General features: G+C 37.2%; 1 protein-coding gene across 1 annotated transcript; it reads left to right on the top strand.

The window, feature by feature from the left end:
• The first annotated feature begins 340 nt into the window (after window positions 1–340).
• LRRC72 (leucine rich repeat containing 72) lies at window positions 341–20,142 on the top strand. Its single transcript, XM_055707628.1, is given in 14 exon segments — window positions 341–449; window positions 1,148–1,192; window positions 1,195–1,245; window positions 4,680–4,699; window positions 4,701–4,748; window positions 7,623–7,704; window positions 9,182–9,295; window positions 13,668–13,710; window positions 13,712–13,755; window positions 15,548–15,550; window positions 15,844–15,932; window positions 15,934–16,006; window positions 17,260–17,287; window positions 19,045–20,142. Coding segments are annotated over 14 exon segments (915 nt in total). The 3' UTR covers window positions 19,211–20,142.
• Window positions 20,143–21,495: the final 1,353 nt, after the last annotated feature.

The following is a 21,495-nucleotide window of genomic DNA, read 5'->3' on the forward strand; positions in this document are numbered from 1 at the left end:
CGGCCCCAGCGTGTGGAGAGGGCGAGGGCTGGGGCAGCGGAGGGGGGGGCTACAAGCCGTGGGGCACGGCCTTGGCGGCTGGCGAAGGCGGTATCCGAGATGCCGGCCCTCTGAAGCAGCTGTCCGATCCCCATCCGTACGCCTGCCGGCCTTCGGCACTCCCTGGGACAGATGTTGACACGCTTGGAGTTGGCGGACAGCTGCTCTTCTCTAGATAGCACTTGTTCCACCTGCAGATTTTATCTTGTGTAGAAAGAAAGACACGGCCATTTGTCCCAGCTCCCCCCCGCCCCTGCCTGACAGCTGCGGTCAGGCTGTGGGCCAGCGAGTTCCTCGGCAAATGGCCACTGGCCCAACACCAGCTCTGCGGAACAAGCGGCTGCGAGCGCCTTTGCTCCTGCTGTTCAGGAGGTGCCGCAGGCCCGGCACACCCGCCGCAGTCACTGCGTGTATGTGCAATGCGCCCAGGATGCGCTGGAGTGGTCGTGCAGCCAATACAGGCCGCTCCAGATATGCCCATCCAAGTCCCGGTTTTGTGTTTTCAGCAATAGTGATCTTAATGATGTAGGGCATAACAACACATGCAGTAAAAACATTTTTTTTTCTGATCGATAATTTTATCAGCTGCTAGAAAACCCAGGTCCATAATCCTTACGTTACTAGGATTCATTGCTCTAGCAAATCATAGCACATCAGTAATATCCTCTGAAAAAGCAAAATTGTGTCTGTATTTTTCAACATGAAATGAACAAGCAGAGTTTTCTGGATGCATGATTTAAAACATCATGTGCATAAAGTTGCATAAAATAAAGTTGCGACTGCATTGCAAGGTAAGCAGTTTTCTTGATCCCCTGTGCTGGGTTGGCTGACCTGAGTGAGAAGCCCACCCTCCAGTCAACGTAACATTACTTTTTCACTTTGTGTCTATGAACTGTGATTATCCACAGAAAAGATGATTAGTGTAAGTGTAACATAATCGTTGGAGGATTTTTATCAATTACAAATAGAGTCTTTTAATTCAGTATCTCTTTAACTCTTTTAGACTTATGTTATAGCTTGCCAGGTGCTGTGATATATTAATTCTGGTGTGCATATTAATTTAGACACTGAATATGCATATTTTATAATGTAACCTAAAATTATGCAGTATATTCTGCTGACTGTCAGGCCATAAAAAAATGGCTGAAGATGTGTGCTTTAAGAGGAATGTGGATGTCTTAGCATTGTATCCAGCTGGACAGTTAAGTAAAGTATGTTTCTCGGTTTGGCTTTTACTAAAAGTAGAGCACACAGTAAATGGTAACCTTTCATAGTACTTTCTGTATCAGATGTTCCCTGAACATCGTTTGTATGTGAAATGTCAGTAAATCATATTTATACCTAGTCCATACATGTTGTGAAGGAAGAAATGGTGAAGATCTACTGACATACGCAGCAGAGCTGTACTCGCAGTAAGCAGTTAACTGCCTCAGCCCTAGATACACAATCCTTCTCCGGCAACCCAGAATTGCTTGAGGGTCTTTAAGTTCACAGAGTTGTGCGTGAACTTCTACCACAAGGAGCAGAGGAGTGAGGCTTAATGGGCTGATCTCTGCCTGTTCTAACTGGCTCGTACGGCTGGGTGGAAAGAGTATCAAGAAGGCAAACGAAAAAACACAGGACCTGCCCAGTCTAAGAACTGCCAAATTTCTGACCTCCCTGAAGAAATCTGTTATTGCAACAGTAAAACTCAGTGGTAGCACCTTTGAAATTACCTGCATCTCTACTACTAAGAATGGAGGGCAGGGCAACATGAAGTGAGTACAGGAGCACTTGTTTGGGGCTGGCAGTACTGATCAGAGAACTGATCTCCGAGAGCTTTGTGAAACAGCTTAAGATGTAGGGCAGATGAGGAGAAGAAACCATGCGAAGTGAAGGAAGGCAAAGCTTTCATGAACCTGTGGGTGTTCTAGGTTGATAGAAGTGTATGTTGTCAGATGAACATGCTGAGAGGCTACCATAGAAAGATGGATACATGACAGGGCATACTTCAAAGTTTTTGGAAAGCGTACTTTGAATTTCTGGCCAGGGCATCATTCCAAGTGTTGCATACCTGTCTGCAGCCTCACAACTGCATCTACTGTTTGTATGGTTAATATCATAGATAAAGAACTAATGTAATTTAATAATTCAGGGACAAGGTTTTCAAGGTCTCTAGGTCCTATGAATGAAAAAAAAAAAAAAAGCGTGTTAAGGGGTTTCAGTGTTGTCTAGCCTTTTTTTAGTGGAAATCAGATGGTCTTGAAAATCTACGTCTGCCCACTAGTATCTTTAAATTCCTAGTACAACTTCTGATTTACACCAAGGGTATTTGATGCTTTGTGAAAAGAAAATGTAAAACATATACTTACTGTCAAAATTATTAAAATACGTATTTTAGAAAGAAGCAAACCCATAAAATCTAAGGAAGAAGTTTAAATAATGAGTAAATTACTATATATATTTTTTTTTTCTAAGTCATACAAGGAATTATTATAATGCCTATGTGTAAACAAATTAAGACTGTGTAAACAGTCTTGATAGGCACATTTTCTGAGTTTAAATACCTAAATGTGTGTGCCCTTACTGGCTTTGAAATGTTTTTTTGGTATGGAATAAAAAGAAATGTTCAGATGGCAGACACAGACACATAAGTGATCTGTCTTCCCATGAAACCTTTTTGAGAAAGATGATGCAAGGTGGCTCCTTTGATGATTGGAGAGAAGTTAATTCCTTTTATTCTATACCAATTTATATAAACCTTGAACCTCAGCCAATCTCAGTATCAGATAATGCCTCCTTACCTGTTGGTTTGGCATAATGTTCTGCTGGCTGAAATAAGAAAATGAAAAAATAATAATTAAAGTCAATCATATAAGAGGGAATGAGTTTATATTTTTAAACCACTGCTGTTAAAAGGACATGAAAAGATGTACTTTTGGACACAGAAACCTGTGATCCTAGGAAAACTGATTAACTTAGCAGTAGGTAGGAGAAGAGTGCTGCAGGCCAAAAAGGATCAGTTTGTAAGAGACATGCAAAGTCTGGAAGGCATACAGAAAGGGACGAGTTCTTTTAAAATGTTAGAGGAATTAAGCTCTACCTGGGGCAAATTAGATACCTTAATACCAGAAAAAAACCCAGACAGATCAAGGCTTGGAGATAGTCAAGATGAGGCTGTTACTAAAGAAGGAGTAAAGCTAGTTAAAATATAAACCTGTAAACTAGGTATAGAACCACAGTGACAAAGAATATGAGGAAATTTTGGCTTTTCCACCTGAAAAGTAGTTCAGGGATGTACAGGAGAATTAGATAGTAGCTTTGTAAGAGCTCTGTATGTCCTGTCAAGACTCACCTGCTTGTCTTTACTACTCGCAGTAATGTTTTTTTCTGGTTACTTGTGACAATAGACACAGAAATATGTATTTGTTTTTATGGATTATTTGAGGAAGCCAAATAAACAGTTTAAGAAAGTAGCAATATGGGATCATCTCATTTTCAGACATACAGGAGATTAAAACTAAAGCACCTCAACTTTGTAGGGTTTGCTCTTGACATGTTTTTTTTTCCAAATGCAAGATCAGAAAAGGTATCTGCTTCCCCTTTGTATCTGGAGGGATTATTAAAATAAAACCCAAACACCAGCATCTTGGGAAGCTAGAGAGTAAGTAGGCTTTGCAGTTGGAAAACGAGTAGATCATTTTAGGCTGATGGTGGGAGGTTAATTTTTATCATCAGTCCTGTTATTTTTTTTCTAAAACACTGGTGCTAGTCTTGCAACATGTTAAAATCCACAAGGAAAGTTTTAGTGTGTCAATTAAAATTTGTCATGTAAAGGTCATCTATAATTATTCTAGTGGAAATCAAGAATATTTATTTAAAGCAATGAAAAATAAAGAGGAGCAATTAGTGAAAATTACTTGGCAGCTCACTAATATTCTCTGGTTAGTAGGTAATTTGTTATTTATAGTACACTAGCAAGCTCAAAGTGGTAGATACACAATTAAACAAAAAAACCCTACGAGCACATAGGAGATAGTTCCAGCCTCAGTGGATGTGCTGTTTGATTTAAAACAAGATGGTTAATGAATGTGTGTAAATAGTAAGTTTATATGACAGGAGAGAAGAGGGGTGAAAAAAGGGCAAGAGGTTTCACAATATGCAGTAATATGAAAAATAATAAGAAACATGTACATTGATGTGCTTGGTGTCTGTCTTCTGTTGCCTGTCTGGCGCTGGGGCTGGACAATCCACACTGCATCTTCAATGCAACTTTCCCTTTAGGTTTGTGATGCCAGGATGCCAAACTTCTCCTGTGTTCTAAGCAGGATTTCTACAAACTGCAAAGTACATGGGGCTCATACTGCCTGGAAAAATAAATGCTGTTATGGAAAAAAAAAGAATATATCACTTAGTTTGTTTCCATTTCTTTACCATCTGCTGCTTTGTACTTTCAGGTGTGTAGAATGCTCACACTGTCTCTGCCATCTTGTTCTTTGCATCTTTCTCTGCTATGATTTCTACAGAGGTATGGCTTTTTAGTGCTTGTATAATATTATTTATAAAAAAATAAACCATTTATAAAGTGATTAAGCACCATTAATGTTAAAAACTTTGTTACTCTTTTTTCTTGTTTTGGTTTTTCTTTCCTTCTACCATAGGACTAAGAAGTATCCCAAGTCTTATCACAGTTTCATAGGTTAAGGCATTTGTGGATTAACAGCAACAAGGTAAGAATGTATTCCTTTAAAGAGCAGAATTATACATCTACACTCCCTGATTATTATTTCTTATTTTTTTAACATGAAGTATTATGTAATTGTCAAGCTACTAAATTATTTTTAATTTCCCGGCAAATTTAACTGATTTAAACATGACAGATTTGAACAAACAGTATTCTTTTGCATTAGAGAGTGTAAGCTGATATATTTTCTTTTAGATTTGCATCACATTTATAAATTTTGTGTATTTAAGAAACTGAGGTTTTGTGCTAATACCTTAGCAATAAAAAGAAACATCGAGTGTATTTTGAGCTAAACTATTGGCAAAATTGCCTGGTAGCATACCGATACCTGAGGTCTGGGGTAGCAGTTTCAGTGTAACTCATAGCAAGTATACTCTACCCACCAGAGTGGGCAGCTCTTGGAGCCGGCGGAGGGGTGCTATGGCTGTAAAGTGTTCTTGTGACAACTTCTGGTCTTCCTAGTTTTTCAGGAAAGGAATGGACTGCAGGAAATGTGTAGCTGGGTTTTTTTATGCTTTTGCAGACACGCATCATTTATTTCCTGGCAGGCTGGTGGCTGAAGTGAGACTACATTCTGCCCAGATGCCCACAAGAGTGACATAAAACTCTTTAAAATGTGCTTCTCCCTGTGCACAGTAAGTAGCTCTGCAAGGCTGGGGTTGGTGGGGTATCTTCAACCATTATGCAGGCTGTTATGTCACCTAAACATGTTCAGTTTCCAGATTTCCAGGCAAATAATTGGAGTATGACATTGGGCCACATTAATTTCTCTTGTTTCCAATGCGGCACTGCAGGGTCCTAAATCAGTTACGCAAATGACATGCCTTACTTTTTCCATCTGTGCAAATCTAGATTATGGTGTTTATTATATCCTTATAGGGGGTTTAAGACAATGCTCTGTCAAAGTTTCTGGACACTACAGTTTCCAGCCAAGTCTAAGCACATTGTATGTTACACAAAATCAACTACTTGACAGTAGAATTATCTGATTTAGAAATCTCCAAACACGTAGCCAACCATTATTAAATAGTTGAATTGAATCCAAACCTTCACCGTCAGCCACCGGTAGTTAAAAAGCAAGAAAAGTGATAAACCCCACAGATTTCTAAACTGCGTTTAAATATCTTACTGTACAGTAGTTTACATGACTTCCACAGTGGGCCAAAGTTCTAAAACACCAGAATTGCTTGCTCAGCTAAATAAGTAGCTCTGTGAGCAGCAGAAAAATAAATTTACATTCCATGTCACTTAGGAGTGTATGTGTATCTGCTGCCCCAGGCTAACATCAATTATATAGCCTGTCACCTTCATTGAAAGACCTGTGGTTATCCAACTATTTTCAAAAAAAGCAAAAATATGGATACATTAAAAGGTTGAACTAAAACCACAGGTATAATAAGGCCTTCCCTTGTATTCCTAAAGGACACTAAAGAACAAGAAACGGCCAGATGAATAAGCAGAACTGATCTTGCTGACCCTAAAAGATAAATAAATCTGATTTTTGCACCAATCTCACTTTCCTACCTAGGCAGTAACAAAGAGCATTCTTCTTTTGTTCTATACAACTTGTGTGGAAATGTCATTTTCTATATAACATATGTGGAGAAGCCACTCAGTGGCTTTTCTTAGGAGAAAAATGCTCTAATAGGGGAAGCATATTTTTCTGAACTCAGAAGATGACATCTTTTTTTGTTCCTTAAAAATTCATCACAATAATTTTGTCACAAAAAAGCAACTTTCAGATGATCCTAAAACCCCCCAAACTTGTCAAAGATAGGGAAACACCGCTATATACAGTAGGGGTGTGTGGGCTTCACACCATACAAGAATCGTTGTGAAGAGTAAGATCTTTTCATTTGTACAATATTGCTGTTTTCACTGAACCAGCTTTTTCTGAGGTGAAGCAAGACTCAGAGAATGGTATTATTTTGAACTGTGAAGTATCTTTTCGCAGAGGATTTCAGAGAACATAGGAATGGAAAAATCTCTGTCTTAATCTCCGCCTTCCAACTTTCAAATACTGTTAATGCACAGAGCAAAGCATGTTTGTTTTAAAATCAGTGGCACAATTCAAGGACGGAAATCATTCCTCCACTTTGCATCACAGAAAACAAAGTAATGTCAGGAATAAAATTGTTGTTCTTGCATTTAAACTGTAGGAGAAATACTTAGGCACCATTATTACTCCCAGTTCTCAGCTATTATAATGGTCAGTTTGGTATCCCATTGCATATACTTTACCTTGCATTCAAGTCAAGACAATAATTAGAAATCAGCTTCTCCAAGCAAGGGGATGAGTTTTCATAGGGACGGAAGATAACTCTTTATTGGGAATATACCCATACATACATTTTTTGTTCTGTAATTGTAATTGATTCTGTAACTCTCATTAAATGTCATTTTTGGAAGTCTAGAACATATATAAGCTCTTTGGACCTGCTAATGAAGAAGTAATTTTAAAATTAGATGCTGGGCTTATGCAAGGGTTTATTTCAGGAGTATTTTTAAATCAACATGGAATTATTACATTCTATAAGGGTGTTCTTACAGTAAAAAATATTTCAAATGTGAATAGAAGTAAAAGAAAATATGAAGACCAGTAATTCAATGAAATCTGTTTCCAAATACAAGTACTAAATTTGTAGTTAAAAAAATTGGGTAGGGCTGTGCTATGTGTATTTGATGTGTAATCAGTACTTTTAATGAAGATTCAGCTGTCAAGAGAATACTTAAACCACGAGTTCTGAACAGAAATGCAAGAAACTACCTACAGTTAAATCGTTTTCAACATGCTGAGTTTATACTTCTCCAAAGTTCAGTTTAGACTGACACGTAACAGTTTTCCTAACTCTAATATCAGATCTAAGATTTAACTTTCTTGATCAAAAACTATGGCTTGACAAAGCTCTATCTCAACAATAATGAACTGGCAGATATATCAGGTACCACCGCTCTTCCGTTTTCAGGTTGTCAAGCAGGGGCCTGTACTTCATTTTCTGTGTATTGGCATTCAAATTTGTGAAAGTTGACAACAGCAAGTAACTTAATGGTTGAAAGCTCCTATGTATGCATAACATTACGTGTTAATTATTAGAAATCTAATTGTTCCAGCATACCTGAGTGGCAGTAAGGTGATATGTTTATCCTGGTCTAAGGGATGAAATGTCATTCACTTTAATTCAGGCAATTGTGAAATGTTTTTGATCTCACGTGACCCTATTTCATATTGAAAATAAACATGCAGAGCTCTTTTTACATGATGATTTTTAGTCTTCTTGCTGACCAGGTACTCTGTGAGCTGATAGAAGTACCTTTTGAGAGCCATTTGTGTTTAAATGATGAAAAACTAATAGCAGTGCTGACATTAACATAAATAAATAAAATAAATAAAAGGGTAATAAATTAGTAAGTTGTCCCATTTTAATGTAGCCACTAAAGTTCTGCAGTTTCTTCTTGATACAGTTACATTTATAGTCAGAGGTATTCTGCAAAGCTGCTGCAAAACCGTTTAATTGTAAAATTACATGTCTTACAGTTCGATTTCAGTTTTGCTTGCTCTTGTAGGTTAAGTGGCTGTACCAGACTGGTGAATTTGTGAATGAAGAGGCCAAAGCATAATAGATTTGTGTATATTTTAGACATTTTAAATGTTAATATTTTACTTTTCTCTGTCCCTATAGAATGTTGGGATGAGAAATGGTGTTGATTAGTTTCTGTGAGATTTTGAGAAAAATGAAAGTTTGAAAGAAAAAATATGAGCACAAGAGACAATACAAAAGACAACAAAATATGGGTAACCAGAAGGGCAAGTATCATTGGTAGAGAAACGTGGATGAGAAATGCTGTATAGAATTTAGAAAATGAGTTGTCTAAGACTGATGTGATGTGAGGATGTGAACACATAGTCTGGGTCAGCCACAACAACATTTTGTAATAACATTTTAACACATTAATACTTATTTGAAACTGAACTATTTTCTAAGGAATTCACTATTGCTTGTGAGGTAAATGTAGTATTAGGGATGGATATAGTGCTACGTGTGAGGCAAAGGTAACACTAGGTCAGGGTAAAAGGAAGTAAAGATGTATCAAAGATTACTGGGATAATAGGGGGAAGGGAGGAAGAAGAGAGGATGCTGATGTTGATTTGTTGAGACAAGGGTGATGGGGACAAATGGAAGGAACTGGAGTGAAAAAAGTTAGACGTATAGTCAAAGTATGTGAGTATGTGACTGGAAAGATAAAAGCGATACTGAAATCTCTGGGGTTTTTTTATTATTAATCTCATGCGAAATGTTATCAAAAGGCAGGCAGAGATGGATAACTAGAATATCAAATTCAGTGTGCAGCAGAATGAAATCATTATCTAATAAAGGCAGGTAGGTATAGTGATAATAATTATTTTTAATTTTATTTCAGGTGCTCTGAAGCACTTATGTGCATTACCGATTCAGTTGCTTCGCAACAACCAGTTAAAAAAACTTGGCAAATAAGTGAAGGAACTGAAAGGAATGATAAGCTTGCAGACCCTAAGTAATACCTTGTTTTTATTTTGCAGAACAGTGAGCAGTAGTTTTTAATGTTTCCTATCAGGATGTTACTTGTCTGTTTCCACATCACTTCTCAATAGCTTTTGAAGCTAATTAATAATTTCAACCAAATTTGACAGAAGAAAGAGATATCCAAAACATGAAAACTCCACAGAGAGTACCTCAAGTAAGAAAAACCTGCCAAATGAGTTCAGAAGTTAACTGGTTTTGGCTGCTGGCTAGCCAGTCTTCTGGATGAGTAGCTTGGAGGCAAAGCAGTTTACTGCTGCTTTTTTGTAAGGGAACATGAGAGTACAGAGGGATTATCATAGAGGTGAAGGGAGCTGAGAAACGTGTGTTGTTGCTGTTGAGAGTGTGAGTCATAGGTTATAGAACCCAAACTCCTGCTTCATTAGTTCTGTTGCTCATAGAACTTACTTTCTGCATCTTTTGGCAGGCTGTGGATTTCTGTATTTATAAATATACTTTAGATATTAAGTATAATAATACCTGTTAAGTAGCATACTTTTTGATATACTGGCTGGAAATGAAAGTAGTATAGGCTCTGAAATTTCAAGTTATACATGACAGCATTGGCGCCACGAAGTTAAATATAAGAAGTAGCCTCCAGGGAAAGCAGGATTATATGCTATAAACCTATTGAAAGTGAAATTGTAAGCAGTCTTTTTCCATGGTTCCTAAAAGAATGTCATCATAGGTCATGCCAAACGCTCAGTACTTTGAGAAAACAGGAAACAAGTTTCACATCTTAGTGACCCAGTTAATGGAGGTGAATGTCATCAAGCCATACCCCCTTATGCATTTAGAAAACTGGATGTCTGATTGCAGGAAGGGAAAATATGACTCGGAAAGTACACTTTTAATTGAACTTGATACTGGGCCAAAATTAAAAAAACAATCAAGTGTTTAGGAAGACAACATGCCACCCAAATTACTGTAATTTTTTTCATTATATGCAAGATTGAAAAAATAGTCGATTTAAGAATGCAGTTGTTTGAAGTGGTTACGCAAAGTCTGGACAGACATCCTATGTATGAATGGTGCAGTCACTTGAATTTAATGTTATAGCCTACAAATTAATAAGGAGCTTCAACAAGCACAGGGGGTTTGTTGTACTTGTTGCAACAGTCTGTGGGAAATAAAGACAAATAGCAGATAGTTAAAGTGCTGCCGAGACATTACAAATGGCAGTCACAATGGCATAGCGAAAACTGGGTGCGTATTGAAGTGGCTGGGACCACAGAAAAGCAAGTGTTTAAGAGAACTATCAAGCAATATATAGAATATACCAAACTACCCTGATAAAAGACAATTGTTCTTTATTTCAAAGACATGAGAGTAAACACTGATCAGTGGAAGAAAATAATTTTAACTTTACGTTCACTTTGTTTTGATCTTTGTAGTCATGAAAAAACTGTCGTTGTGTTTGTTTCAAAGAGATTTCATAATGAGTTCTCAAATTAACAGGACTCTATTGGTTTAATAAAACACACTGTCATATTTGAAGTAAATTACAATAATAAATGAACAAAATAAAATTTAAAAGTCATATCCTATATATCAGATCATATTACTATATAATTTGTATGCCTTCTTGCAATATTAAGAAATGTGTAATGGGTGCAGAATTTGCACTGTGTAGCTTTGGAGAGGGCTGTGCCCATAACTCACCTTTATAAAATAAAAACTGTTTTGGGAATGGGAGAGTTCTCACTGTTGTGAGGTTGATTTTTTTATTGCCAGACAATCTGATTAAAAACCCCGCTTGCTAGCCTTCAACAGAGCTTCTGGATGCATAATAATTTATTATTTTGTAGCTTTTGGGGACATTAGAACTATTAAAATGGGGCAGTCTAATACACTACTATTGTTCACTTTAGAATTAGTATTCAGCTGCCAAAATGTTGTGTTTCTCTTCCTTAAGGCCGTCTTGTGATTTTTAGCCACTGCCCTACACTGGATTTACAGCATACTACTATTCTTCTTCAGGCATTCAGGGAAGACACTCAGCTTCTAAAGATTTACTGGATGGGTTGCTCACAACTGCAGCCTTCTGGGAGATACAGAAGGTTTCTTTATGGGCTCACCTTGTGTTCACATCTCCCTGTTGGAATCCAAGATTTTTGTTATGTACTCTGTAAGTTGCCTGAACTGATTTATTATCCACAGCTGATAACATCTTGCTGCTAGACCTCAGAAAACTCTTTTTGTTCTTCACTATGTTTCTACCACAGTAGTTCTTTTCTGCCCCATGTGGGATAGGCACACTGTTTTCCTACATTCCAAATAGAGAAAACAGACAAAACTGTGGCAGAAGAAAGCATTATCCCTAATTTGTAAAAGTAAAATTGCATGACCTTGACAGGAAAGTAGATAGCAGAGCCAAGAATGGATCCCAGATGTTTTGTAAAATAAGACCATCTTGATCCATACAATGGATGGATTTATTGTAAGAATGAGCAGTAGAAAAATTCATATACTCTAAAATAAACCTACAAGTAAGTGTTGAGGAGGGACATGCTCCGATTATCATCCGGATTCAGAAGTACTTAGTATCAGCCCTGGTTTGTGCCTTAGAAAAATCTCTCTTGAATCTTTATTCCATCCCACTACCAAACATACCTGCTTTTAAAGATCTTTCTGAAACATTTTTGTCTCTGGAATGCTATCACATACTTTCTTGACTCGAGAACAGACTTATCAAATGTATACCTAATCTTCTTTCTGATTAACACTTTGTAGAAAAACTAGATATATGCTACTTTGGTAAAAATGGAACTTTTTTTTTTTTTTTTTAGCTGCCACCTTGTGGGTCTTGTAGTACTTTTAAGTACAGTAACTTTTTAAAAGCTGTTGAAGAACTAAAATATTTTAATATTTTAGTTCTCTGAATACATGAACAGGTGTTTCCTGTGTAGGAGATACCAAATACCCATTCCAACCTTACCGCGCCCTGAAAATAACCGCTAAATCACATCAGGCAGTGGGCCGTCTTTGGCAGTCATACTTATCCTGAAGAACATAAAATGGTGTCTTGTAGTTTACAAATCTGTGTGAAAGATTTCCAGACTTTTTTCTTCTTCTAGTATCTCTTATTTGCTTCTGTAATACCATCTTTTCTTCCCTAACTGCTAAAATTACATGTAACAGGTTCTTTTACCCTAGAGTGATTATTAGCCATAGCCTGTCCTCAGAAAAAGAAAAACAGACCAGTGTAAACCTTGGTAGAAGGTATCAAAATTGTTAATTTAAGGTATTTTTTTTTCTTTGCTCCAATATCAAGGTGGCAGCCTCCTGATTATTTTTACTGTCTCAGAAGAACAGCATTAGTATAGAAATGAGAAAATTTCTATTAAATTAAAATTAGTATAGAAATGAGAAAAATAGCACTATTATGTTTTTCATTTAGGAAAAAACTCCACCCAGAAACACTTTTTTATTTGTTTACTTGTTAGCTAGGTAGCTAGTTAGGAATGAGCCAGTTTCTATTTTAATCAACCTCAGATATCACTCTCATGAAACATACTGATCTGACACGCCAGCTAGGCAAATGTTCCACATCTGGCAGAGCAGCAGCACAGGGATGACACCTGTCTCTGGGTTGCAAAGGTTCGGTTATTCAGGTGATAGGAACCTGAACCTGAGTATTTTAGTCAAGTTCTTAATGGGCTTATAGAGCTTAGTACCTCAAGTCTCAATGAAAGTTAGCGGGACCCAGGTTCTCACAAATTCAGGCCCTTTTAAACATTTTCCTCTTTAAGTCTCTTGAGTTTTCAAACTCATCGTCTGCCAAAACATTAGAGGACTGGGTGTTTACATTTTATATTGTGTCTATGGGATAAAAAACTATATATCAGCTATGATAAAGCCTTAGGTATCCTAAAGCTTATCTGGTTATAATAACTCTCTCCCTCTACAAATTTTGTGTCTTACCCTTAAGCTGTCACACCTAAAAGACTACTATTATTTAAAATAAGCATCACCTAACAATACATAAGAAAATCAAAGGCAAACACTTAGTGGTTTTGTCTGTATATCATAAAAAATAGAAAAAAAACTTCAAAGGTTTGGAGTGCGTGATGGCACCTTTTACTCAGTTCTTGCCTGTGGTATTTTGCATATTCTGCAATAAGCCAATTCTTGCAGTCTGAGTGTAGTTGAATAATTTTGCATGTGTAAAGAGACTGTGTTTTGTTTACTTAGCATAAGATCAATTTGAATTTTGTAATATTTTGTACATAATCTTCAGCTACTGGTTATCTTTACTTTTTCTGCCTTGCAAAGCTAGTTGTTTTTCTTTTGCTGGGTTTGGGTTTTTTGTGATGTTGTTTGGGTTTTATGTATACATTTTATAGACCTATTCCATAACCCTCTGGCACAAGGCCCAGGCTATTGGCTTTGTGATATACTTGCTTCCTTCAGTACAGTTCCTTGACAGGAAGTGTAAGAATTGCTTTCCTCTTCTCAAAGCATTGATAGTTGCTTTTGATTTTAATCGGTTTGAGAAAACAGGTAAATTAATCTTGCCTGTTCTTTTACATGCATTTGTTGGTATAGCAAAAGATCTAACAAACAGCTGCCCATGTTATTTGCAAGATTTGTCAAGAAAATAGAGGCTGTATGGCACAAATAGTTTACTTTGCCAAATACTTTTGATTTGTGTCTTTTTCATTTGAAACTGTGTATGTTTATCTCGTATCTTGGTCTGTATTTTTGGGGGGTAAGACAGATAAAAGCCTGTGCTTAGAAACGTGTACCTACAGTTGTGCATTCAAACTAGTATGTTCACAACGGTGAGCATGCTTACTTAGATACGGGTAATATCCTCAGCTATCTACGTGTTTCTGTACAGTTCAAATATGTATATGCACATTTCTTGATGAGGTACACGCTGACCAAGCTTTCAAATATAAATCTTCATGAATCATAGAATCATTTAGGTTGGAAAAGACCTTTAAGATCCTCAGGTCCAACTGTTAACCCAGGACTGCCAAATCATCAAGAGGTCTTTCACAGCTTGTCTACTGTAAATTCTACAGAAAAAAACCTTGTTGTCTTAAGAATAGCCAGGTGATAAATCAATCCATAAACATGCCACAGTGGACCCAGAATATCAACTTTGGTGATCTTTGGCGATCTTTGTTTCTGGTGTTCAGAGAGCTGTGCGATTGGCAGGAAGACTGACAATTACTGGAGAGCACAGAGAAAGGTGTTGATTCCTACCCCAGCTCTACCTTATAAGAAAAGAAGCAAGGAAAAACTAAGTAATCTAGAAAATCTGCTCCCAGTCTTTAGGAGAATCAGGGTGCAGGACTTGAGCCATGCAGCCACAGGATTTGCAGGTGCTGGAAGACTGCGTCGCTCTGTCAGGAAGGGGAGCTGTTAGGTGGGCTGCAGCGAGTGCCAGGGGTTGATGAGGAGCTGCTGGATCTGACCACATGGCTATTTGCTGACACATTCACTTTGCACTAGTACCTCCAGTCTCTCGAATCTTTGGTCTTGTGTTACACCCGTGCTCAGCACGTCTGTCAGACTGTTTTATTAATGATCATTTTTGACTAGGGAGTGATGACTGAGGCTTAATGTGCTGGAAAATACGTGTTGCATTTACAGCTCTAGAAACACTTCTGTAAATTTTCCTGGACTTAATCTCCTAAGTACAGTTATGCTGTAATCAGTCCTGGATTAAGACTGGAGGCATTAATTTGTATCAGGCTGTACCCTGGACTTTCTATTTAGTGAACTATTTCTCTAACACTACAAAGCTTCTTCACCATCTGTGGAACATTACCACAGCGTAGTCCTGGCTGTCTCCTTTACACCAGACATGTGCTCACACTTCTGTTACCTCCAGGCATGACTCCTGCAGTTCCTTCCTAATTGGTCCCCTAGACACCACGACTTATAAACATACGTGAATTCAAAATGCTTCTGCCAGAGTTACTTGTTCTAAACCTTTTAGCTCACTTCTGTTCCATAGCTGAAGTACTTAGATTAATATGCAGTTCAGATCATTGAAGTTATCCCCTATTTGACTTAACGGTCTCCAACTTGTTGTTTAATATTTAAACTTATTTTTTAATTAAAGTGCAAACCAGGAAAATTTGAGCTTTTGTTTTCATTGCAGTCCTACAGTTTTCTCTGTAATTAAGCAATGGGAATTGAACTGGCCTTGAACCAGGACTTGGTTTTGCTGTTCATACAGAAACTTCCAAATCTTTATGGACTTCTGCAGTAGGTCTCACTTAAGCAGCATGAAAAGTCTTGCTTTCTGGTTTCTTGGTTTAAAACTTCTGATCCTACTGCACTCAGAAGAAAAGACTTTAATTTATTGGACAGAGCTTTACCCTAAAGCCTTAGGAAGTATCACTCCATGTTCCCATTTTGAATTGTGAAATTCTGAAGATTTACACTGCTATTGTTACAAAGCTCTGCACAAAAAAAGTGAATCACCTTGTGCAATCAGATAGATAATACCAGCCTTTTCAGTCGATATAACAAATAAACTTTTTATATCCCTTTTAACAACAGTTACACAAAGAGAAAGGGAGTCAGCACTTCATCTTTGTAACCACGAAAGGTCTTGTGTTATGTAGTCAATGGCTTTTGGAAAGAGAATAAAATACGCCCCTAGGGACTACAGTGGGATCTAGCAGATGCACGCAACCAGCCAGAAGACTGATGATGCCCTCAGGTATTTATAAAAATTTAAGGAAAGGCATACATTTTTAGGCAATTTGAATTAGATAAAGTTATTTTTATTGATCTGATAAAAGGGTTTTAGTAATAATAATAATAATAAAAATATTTTAGTAATGAAGTATAAATGCATCAGGAAGTCAACGAAATTGCTTCATAAAGTAGTAGTAGCAGCAAGAGGCAGCAAATGAATCCTTCTACCGAGAGTATTGTGGCGAGTTCTAGGCTCTCCCTGTAGTTCCAGAATTTTCTTTAAAGATAGCTGAACAAACAAAATATCATTTTTCCAATATGTCTTGTCAGTGTTTAGTTTTACTTTTATTTAATTAAAAACATCTCAATACAGTTCTAGGCTGAGTCTCAAGACAGTGATCAGCATCGTAGAGTTTTGATGCCCTCTAGTGCTTTTATAAAATAATCTCTTGAAGAAAGTATTTTCTTCTAAATAGTGTTTAAAATTTTACGTATCTTGCCTAGTTTGGTAAGCAGTTTCCTTTTTATGCTTCCTAAGCTGAGAATATTTTAATGATGTCTTATAATAGCATATCACGTAATTTTTAGACTTCTTAAAACATTCAGATGTGGAAAACAGCATGATCCTGGCACAAGCAAGCAGGTGACTATCACCTGGCACCTCTGACTTGTACCATATGACCATCCAGAACAAACCTTGAAATCCCACACAGTCTCATCTGCTGTTTTGATGCTTTAAAACCAAACAATGTTGTGCATAGATGACTGAAATGGTATCATTTTAAACAGTAATGTAGATAATGTTTAGAACAGTAATTACATACCTGCAATTTATATATATTTCTTTAATGTGTATATCAAAAAAGTAAACCTGAAAGTAGTGTATTTAACAGGAATTTTGAAAAGGCTGGGAAAAAAAGGGTAGTTTAATCTTTTTTTTTTTCTTTTTTTTTTTTTCTGATAATTATAATTGTCTTTATCTCTACCATGCAATCATTCACATATATAGACAGTGACATCATTTTTCTGTGAAAGAAAAAAAAGTGCATGGAAATGTATGTCTACAGGAAATAAAATACAAGAACTACATAAATTTTTTAAACAACCAACCCAACAGATACTTGTTTCCACAGTAATTTAATAAAAGATTAACTTGAACATTTCAAATCATCTGCTAGTTTTCAGTTCATTTGAACAAGGAATTTAGGATCAGTTAGGACAGCTAATCAAAATGCTGTACAGCATTAATGTTTTAATTTGAACTTTTTGTTAAAGGTTTTGAATTTGGAAATCCCACAAATAAGTAATTAATTTGGGGGATTTTTTTCTTTTCCATCTCTGAAGCATTTACTCAATTTCCTCTTCTCTTGCCTAAAAAAATACCCTAACCAGAGAAAATATCCAGTAAAAATGAGCTTTTCAGAAAAAATTCTGGTCTTTGTATTTAACATACTTGCAACTCTATACTATTCTGATGAGACAACCTACTTGCTGCTGTCTGAAATGTAATATTGAAAGGTATTCCACATTTGGAAATGGGTATATAAAAATGCTGTTTATTTATAAGATCAAATACTGATCACTAGAAAAAACAGGCTTTAAGTATTAAAGCATCAGAAGAGCTGTTCTATATTATGGCCCAGAAAACTGTCTCCTGACTGGCTGTTCAAAAGTACATACTCTCTGGAAAATATCATGACTTGTAGAATTCAACTTTTTTGGCCTGCACTTGATGTTACTTTTATTCTTTTAAATTTCAAAATCATAGAAATGAATGTAAAACTTATCTCTGTTATCTTTGTGTCTGGATTGAGGCAGTCTGAGTGTTGCATTTTGAGGTGATACATTTTAGATGCCATCTTTATAACAGCAAATTTACAAACTTCAAATATCAGGCTTGTTTTTATTGTCTAGCTTTACTTGTGGAAATATTTGAAAAAATTATTAAGGGAAATGATAAAAACCTACACGTGATGATATTCTTAACAATTTGATTTTATATCGCTGCTCACTTGAATACAGCTCTTTACAATGAAGCTAATTTACATTTAAAAATTCTTGCCCACCTTCAGTGGAGTTAATTGTCCTTATTGATAGAATTGATGTACAGCTTCCCCTCCATCGTATTTATGTAGACGCTTACACTTTGCAAGGTACCTTTTCATGACAAAGTGTGTCATACTGGGTGGACACAGTCCCATGGTTTATATTAGGTGTGTGTCACTAAAGGTACCTCTTCAGGAAATAAGTTCTTAGAAGATCAGGTTTTAATATTTTATCTGAGTTAAAAGGATTTGATCTAACATGAAGTCCTTGTCAATTCTGCATTGATGATGTGTGTCTGCCACTTCTCTCTCCCAGCCTGCAGCTGTGGCAGGATGCATGAACATAAGCCTGCAGTGTTCTGGATTCGGAGGTTGGACTAGGGATATCAGCATGGTGGCTGGTGAAAAGAATCACAGTGAAATAAATGTGTATTTGCTTTAATGCAGGGGTCCTCAAACTACGGCCCGCGGGCTGGATACGGCCCCCCAGGGTCCTCAATCCGGCCCCTGGTATTTACAGACCCCCCCGCCGGGGGGTGGGGGGAAACCAAGGGGCCGCAGATGACTGCCTGCCACTGCATCCGCGCGCCGGCCCCCTGGTTAAAAAGTTTGAGGGCCCCTGCTTTAATGGGCATCATATCACTATGAAATCATAAAATTAGTTTTATGACTTTAATAAGAGCATTAAAAGTATACAACAATTATAATTTCTGGGGGGGAAAAAAGCAGTTGAAAATAACAAAATATTTTTAAGTCTACTATAAATGTATTTTAAATAATTTCTAGCATGGTCTTTTTTTTCCTTAGAATCCTGTGATTTTGACCTTTTCTTATTTTGTTTTGCCACCTTGAATTTGTTAAAGGAAGGAAACCTTCCAAAAATCGAAAATTTTCAAATTCTCAGTGTCTTCATGACTTTTAACTTCACTTTCTACACAGAGTGTGTGTAGTAAATTATCTCCAAAGTAGTTTGGAAAGTTTCAGGTAATGCTCATTTGCTTTGTTCTTTTTGCAGAGTACCATTTGAGAACCCTGAAGATGCCATTTTACTACAGGCAATCACAAGATCGTTAATGGAATTTTCCTCTATTGACTGCAACAAAGTAGCCACCTGTCAAGAAAGATGGATTGAAAACAAAGCAGAAGAACCCCATGAGAAGCTGACAGTCCTATTTAGATGAATGCTTTCTTCCTTAAGAAAAAAATTATTCCTCTCTAGCGTGGAGATAAGCCCCTTAAGTTAGTTAATCTCTCTATAAAACAAGTACAGTAAACCATGCATCTAATTAAATGAACTTCCAGCCAAAAAAGTGTTAGTGTAACATTCCTTTTATCATTAGATATGTAATATGGAGAGTGAAGAAAATAAGAAAACAAATTCTAAATAGTGGCAATGTTAGAATAAAAGTTGCTTGGAGCGTAATCCTTGCCATACTTTCGTTATCAGAAATTATTAAAGCTAAATGCTCTTGCCATACTTTCGTTATCAGAAATTATTAAAGCTAAACTGCAAGTTAATTTTTAAGAAACTAAGGATAAATAATTTCATTCATTATCATTTCTACTGAAGAATTAGACTTACTGCATTCACTGGCAGTAATTTGTCTTCATCAAAATAAAGATATGAGAAAGCAACCAGTAAGCTTTTCTCATCTCTGAGACAGATCAAAGTTTCAATTTGCTAATTAGTGTGCTCCGCAAATGCACTGAAAACTCTTTTAAGTTTTGTGAGGATGCTCATTTAGTCTCAGTGCGGTGGAACCATGAGTTCTTAAGCATGCCGATATCTCCCTCTTGGCTGTGGCTGCTAATATTTTCCGGGGATGCAGGCCTCTGCTTACCAGTCCTTCCGCAGAGGCAGGATTTGCTGCGCACAACGCGCTGCCCCGAGACTGCTGGCTGGTTTTAACATGCTCTTTTATAGCCAAGTGGGTCATGCAGCACTGTACCACCACACCTGACACATCCGGCTTCTACAGCCTGTTACCATTAAGGAAACTAGTGGGAAATGTGCACACAGAGGGAAAATGATACATTTCCTCACATCTTTTCCCCTCCATTCTGCCAAAAGCTAAGTCAGTGCTCTCTGATGTATTAAAGCCCTTCTTCAGTCTGTGGCTTGTCTTCCGAGTTCCTTCTTTGCTAAGTTAGCACAGAACCACAGGACACTCTAGGCTGGCAGGGATCTCTGGAGCTTGTTTAGTCCAACCTTCCTGCTGAAAGCAGGTCTGAGATTAGGTTATCCAGTGCCCTGTCAAGGTGAGTCAAGTATTTCCGATGAGGGACATACCCCCACTTCCTGGCAATCTCTTTCAGTGTTTAATTGCACTCTAGAGCATTTTCTTGTATTCAGATGGAATTTCAGCTGCAACAGCCTGGGCCTGTTGGCTGTTGTGCTGCCCCTGTGCATCCCCCATCTTCTCTATAACTACTTCTAGGTATTGTAAGACTGTGATTAGATCTCCCAAAGTCATCTTTTCTCTAACAAACTAAATTCCTCCAACCTTGTGATCATCATGGTGGCACCCTCACTGGACCTCTCCTGTTTTTTAAGTCTCTCTTGAATTGAGTTGATCAAAACAGGACAAAGTATTCCGGATGTGGCCTAGCAACTGCCAAGCCAAGTGCCATAGTTACACCTTTGATCTGCTGGATATATTAGACTTTTGTTGTCACTATTTATCTTCACTGCTGGCTGCAGGTGAGCTTGCTGCCTGCACTCCAGACCTCCAGGTCTTTTTGATAGAATTATAGAATGGTTTGGGTTGGAAGGGAGCTTAAGATCATCTAGTTCCAACTCCCTGAGACAGACAGGGACACCCTCCACTAGACCACGTTTTCAGCAGTCCCAGACAGATGCTTCGGATTACTCCATCCCAGATACAGGACTTCATCTCTGTTACATCTCATAATTCCTTTCACTTTTTTGATATTTTGATGTTAGATTCCTGACTTTTTGATTTCACCTTCCTTATTTTTCTTGCTTAAAGTTCCACACATATTGTAAATGCCCTTAAATTAGCCTCAATTTTGTGATTTAAAAGGTAGATCAACATCTTGGCTTCGATCAGGTTTCGAGAATGTTTAATTTCTCAAATTGAATCAGTCTACAGAGAAGCTAGGCCAAACTAAGCTTCAGCTAGCATGTTTCCTTAAAGAGATCCTCTTTAAGTAACTGTCCATTAGGATTTACTGAGTGTAATCCATAGTTTGTCTTGAATCTTTTGAACTCCGACAGCTGACTGTGCTCATGGACATAGTCGATGATGTAATCATTATGCAGCAATTTCACAATCCCAGAACCTGTAGATTTTACATGTCATAATAGACATAGAAAAGGCTGAATTTAAGAGATTCTCTCTGAAAGTAGACTGTATCCCACTTGGAACTAGACAAACGTAGTAAGAAATGTCATTTCAGAGTAAATTTCATTGATTTGAAATTTTTGTATCAAATCAGAGGCCCA

This window comes from Falco cherrug, chromosome 4 (genome assembly GCF_023634085.1).
Source record: "Falco cherrug isolate bFalChe1 chromosome 4, bFalChe1.pri, whole genome shotgun sequence".
In the NCBI taxonomy this organism is placed as follows: domain Eukaryota; kingdom Metazoa; phylum Chordata; class Aves; order Falconiformes; family Falconidae; genus Falco; species Falco cherrug.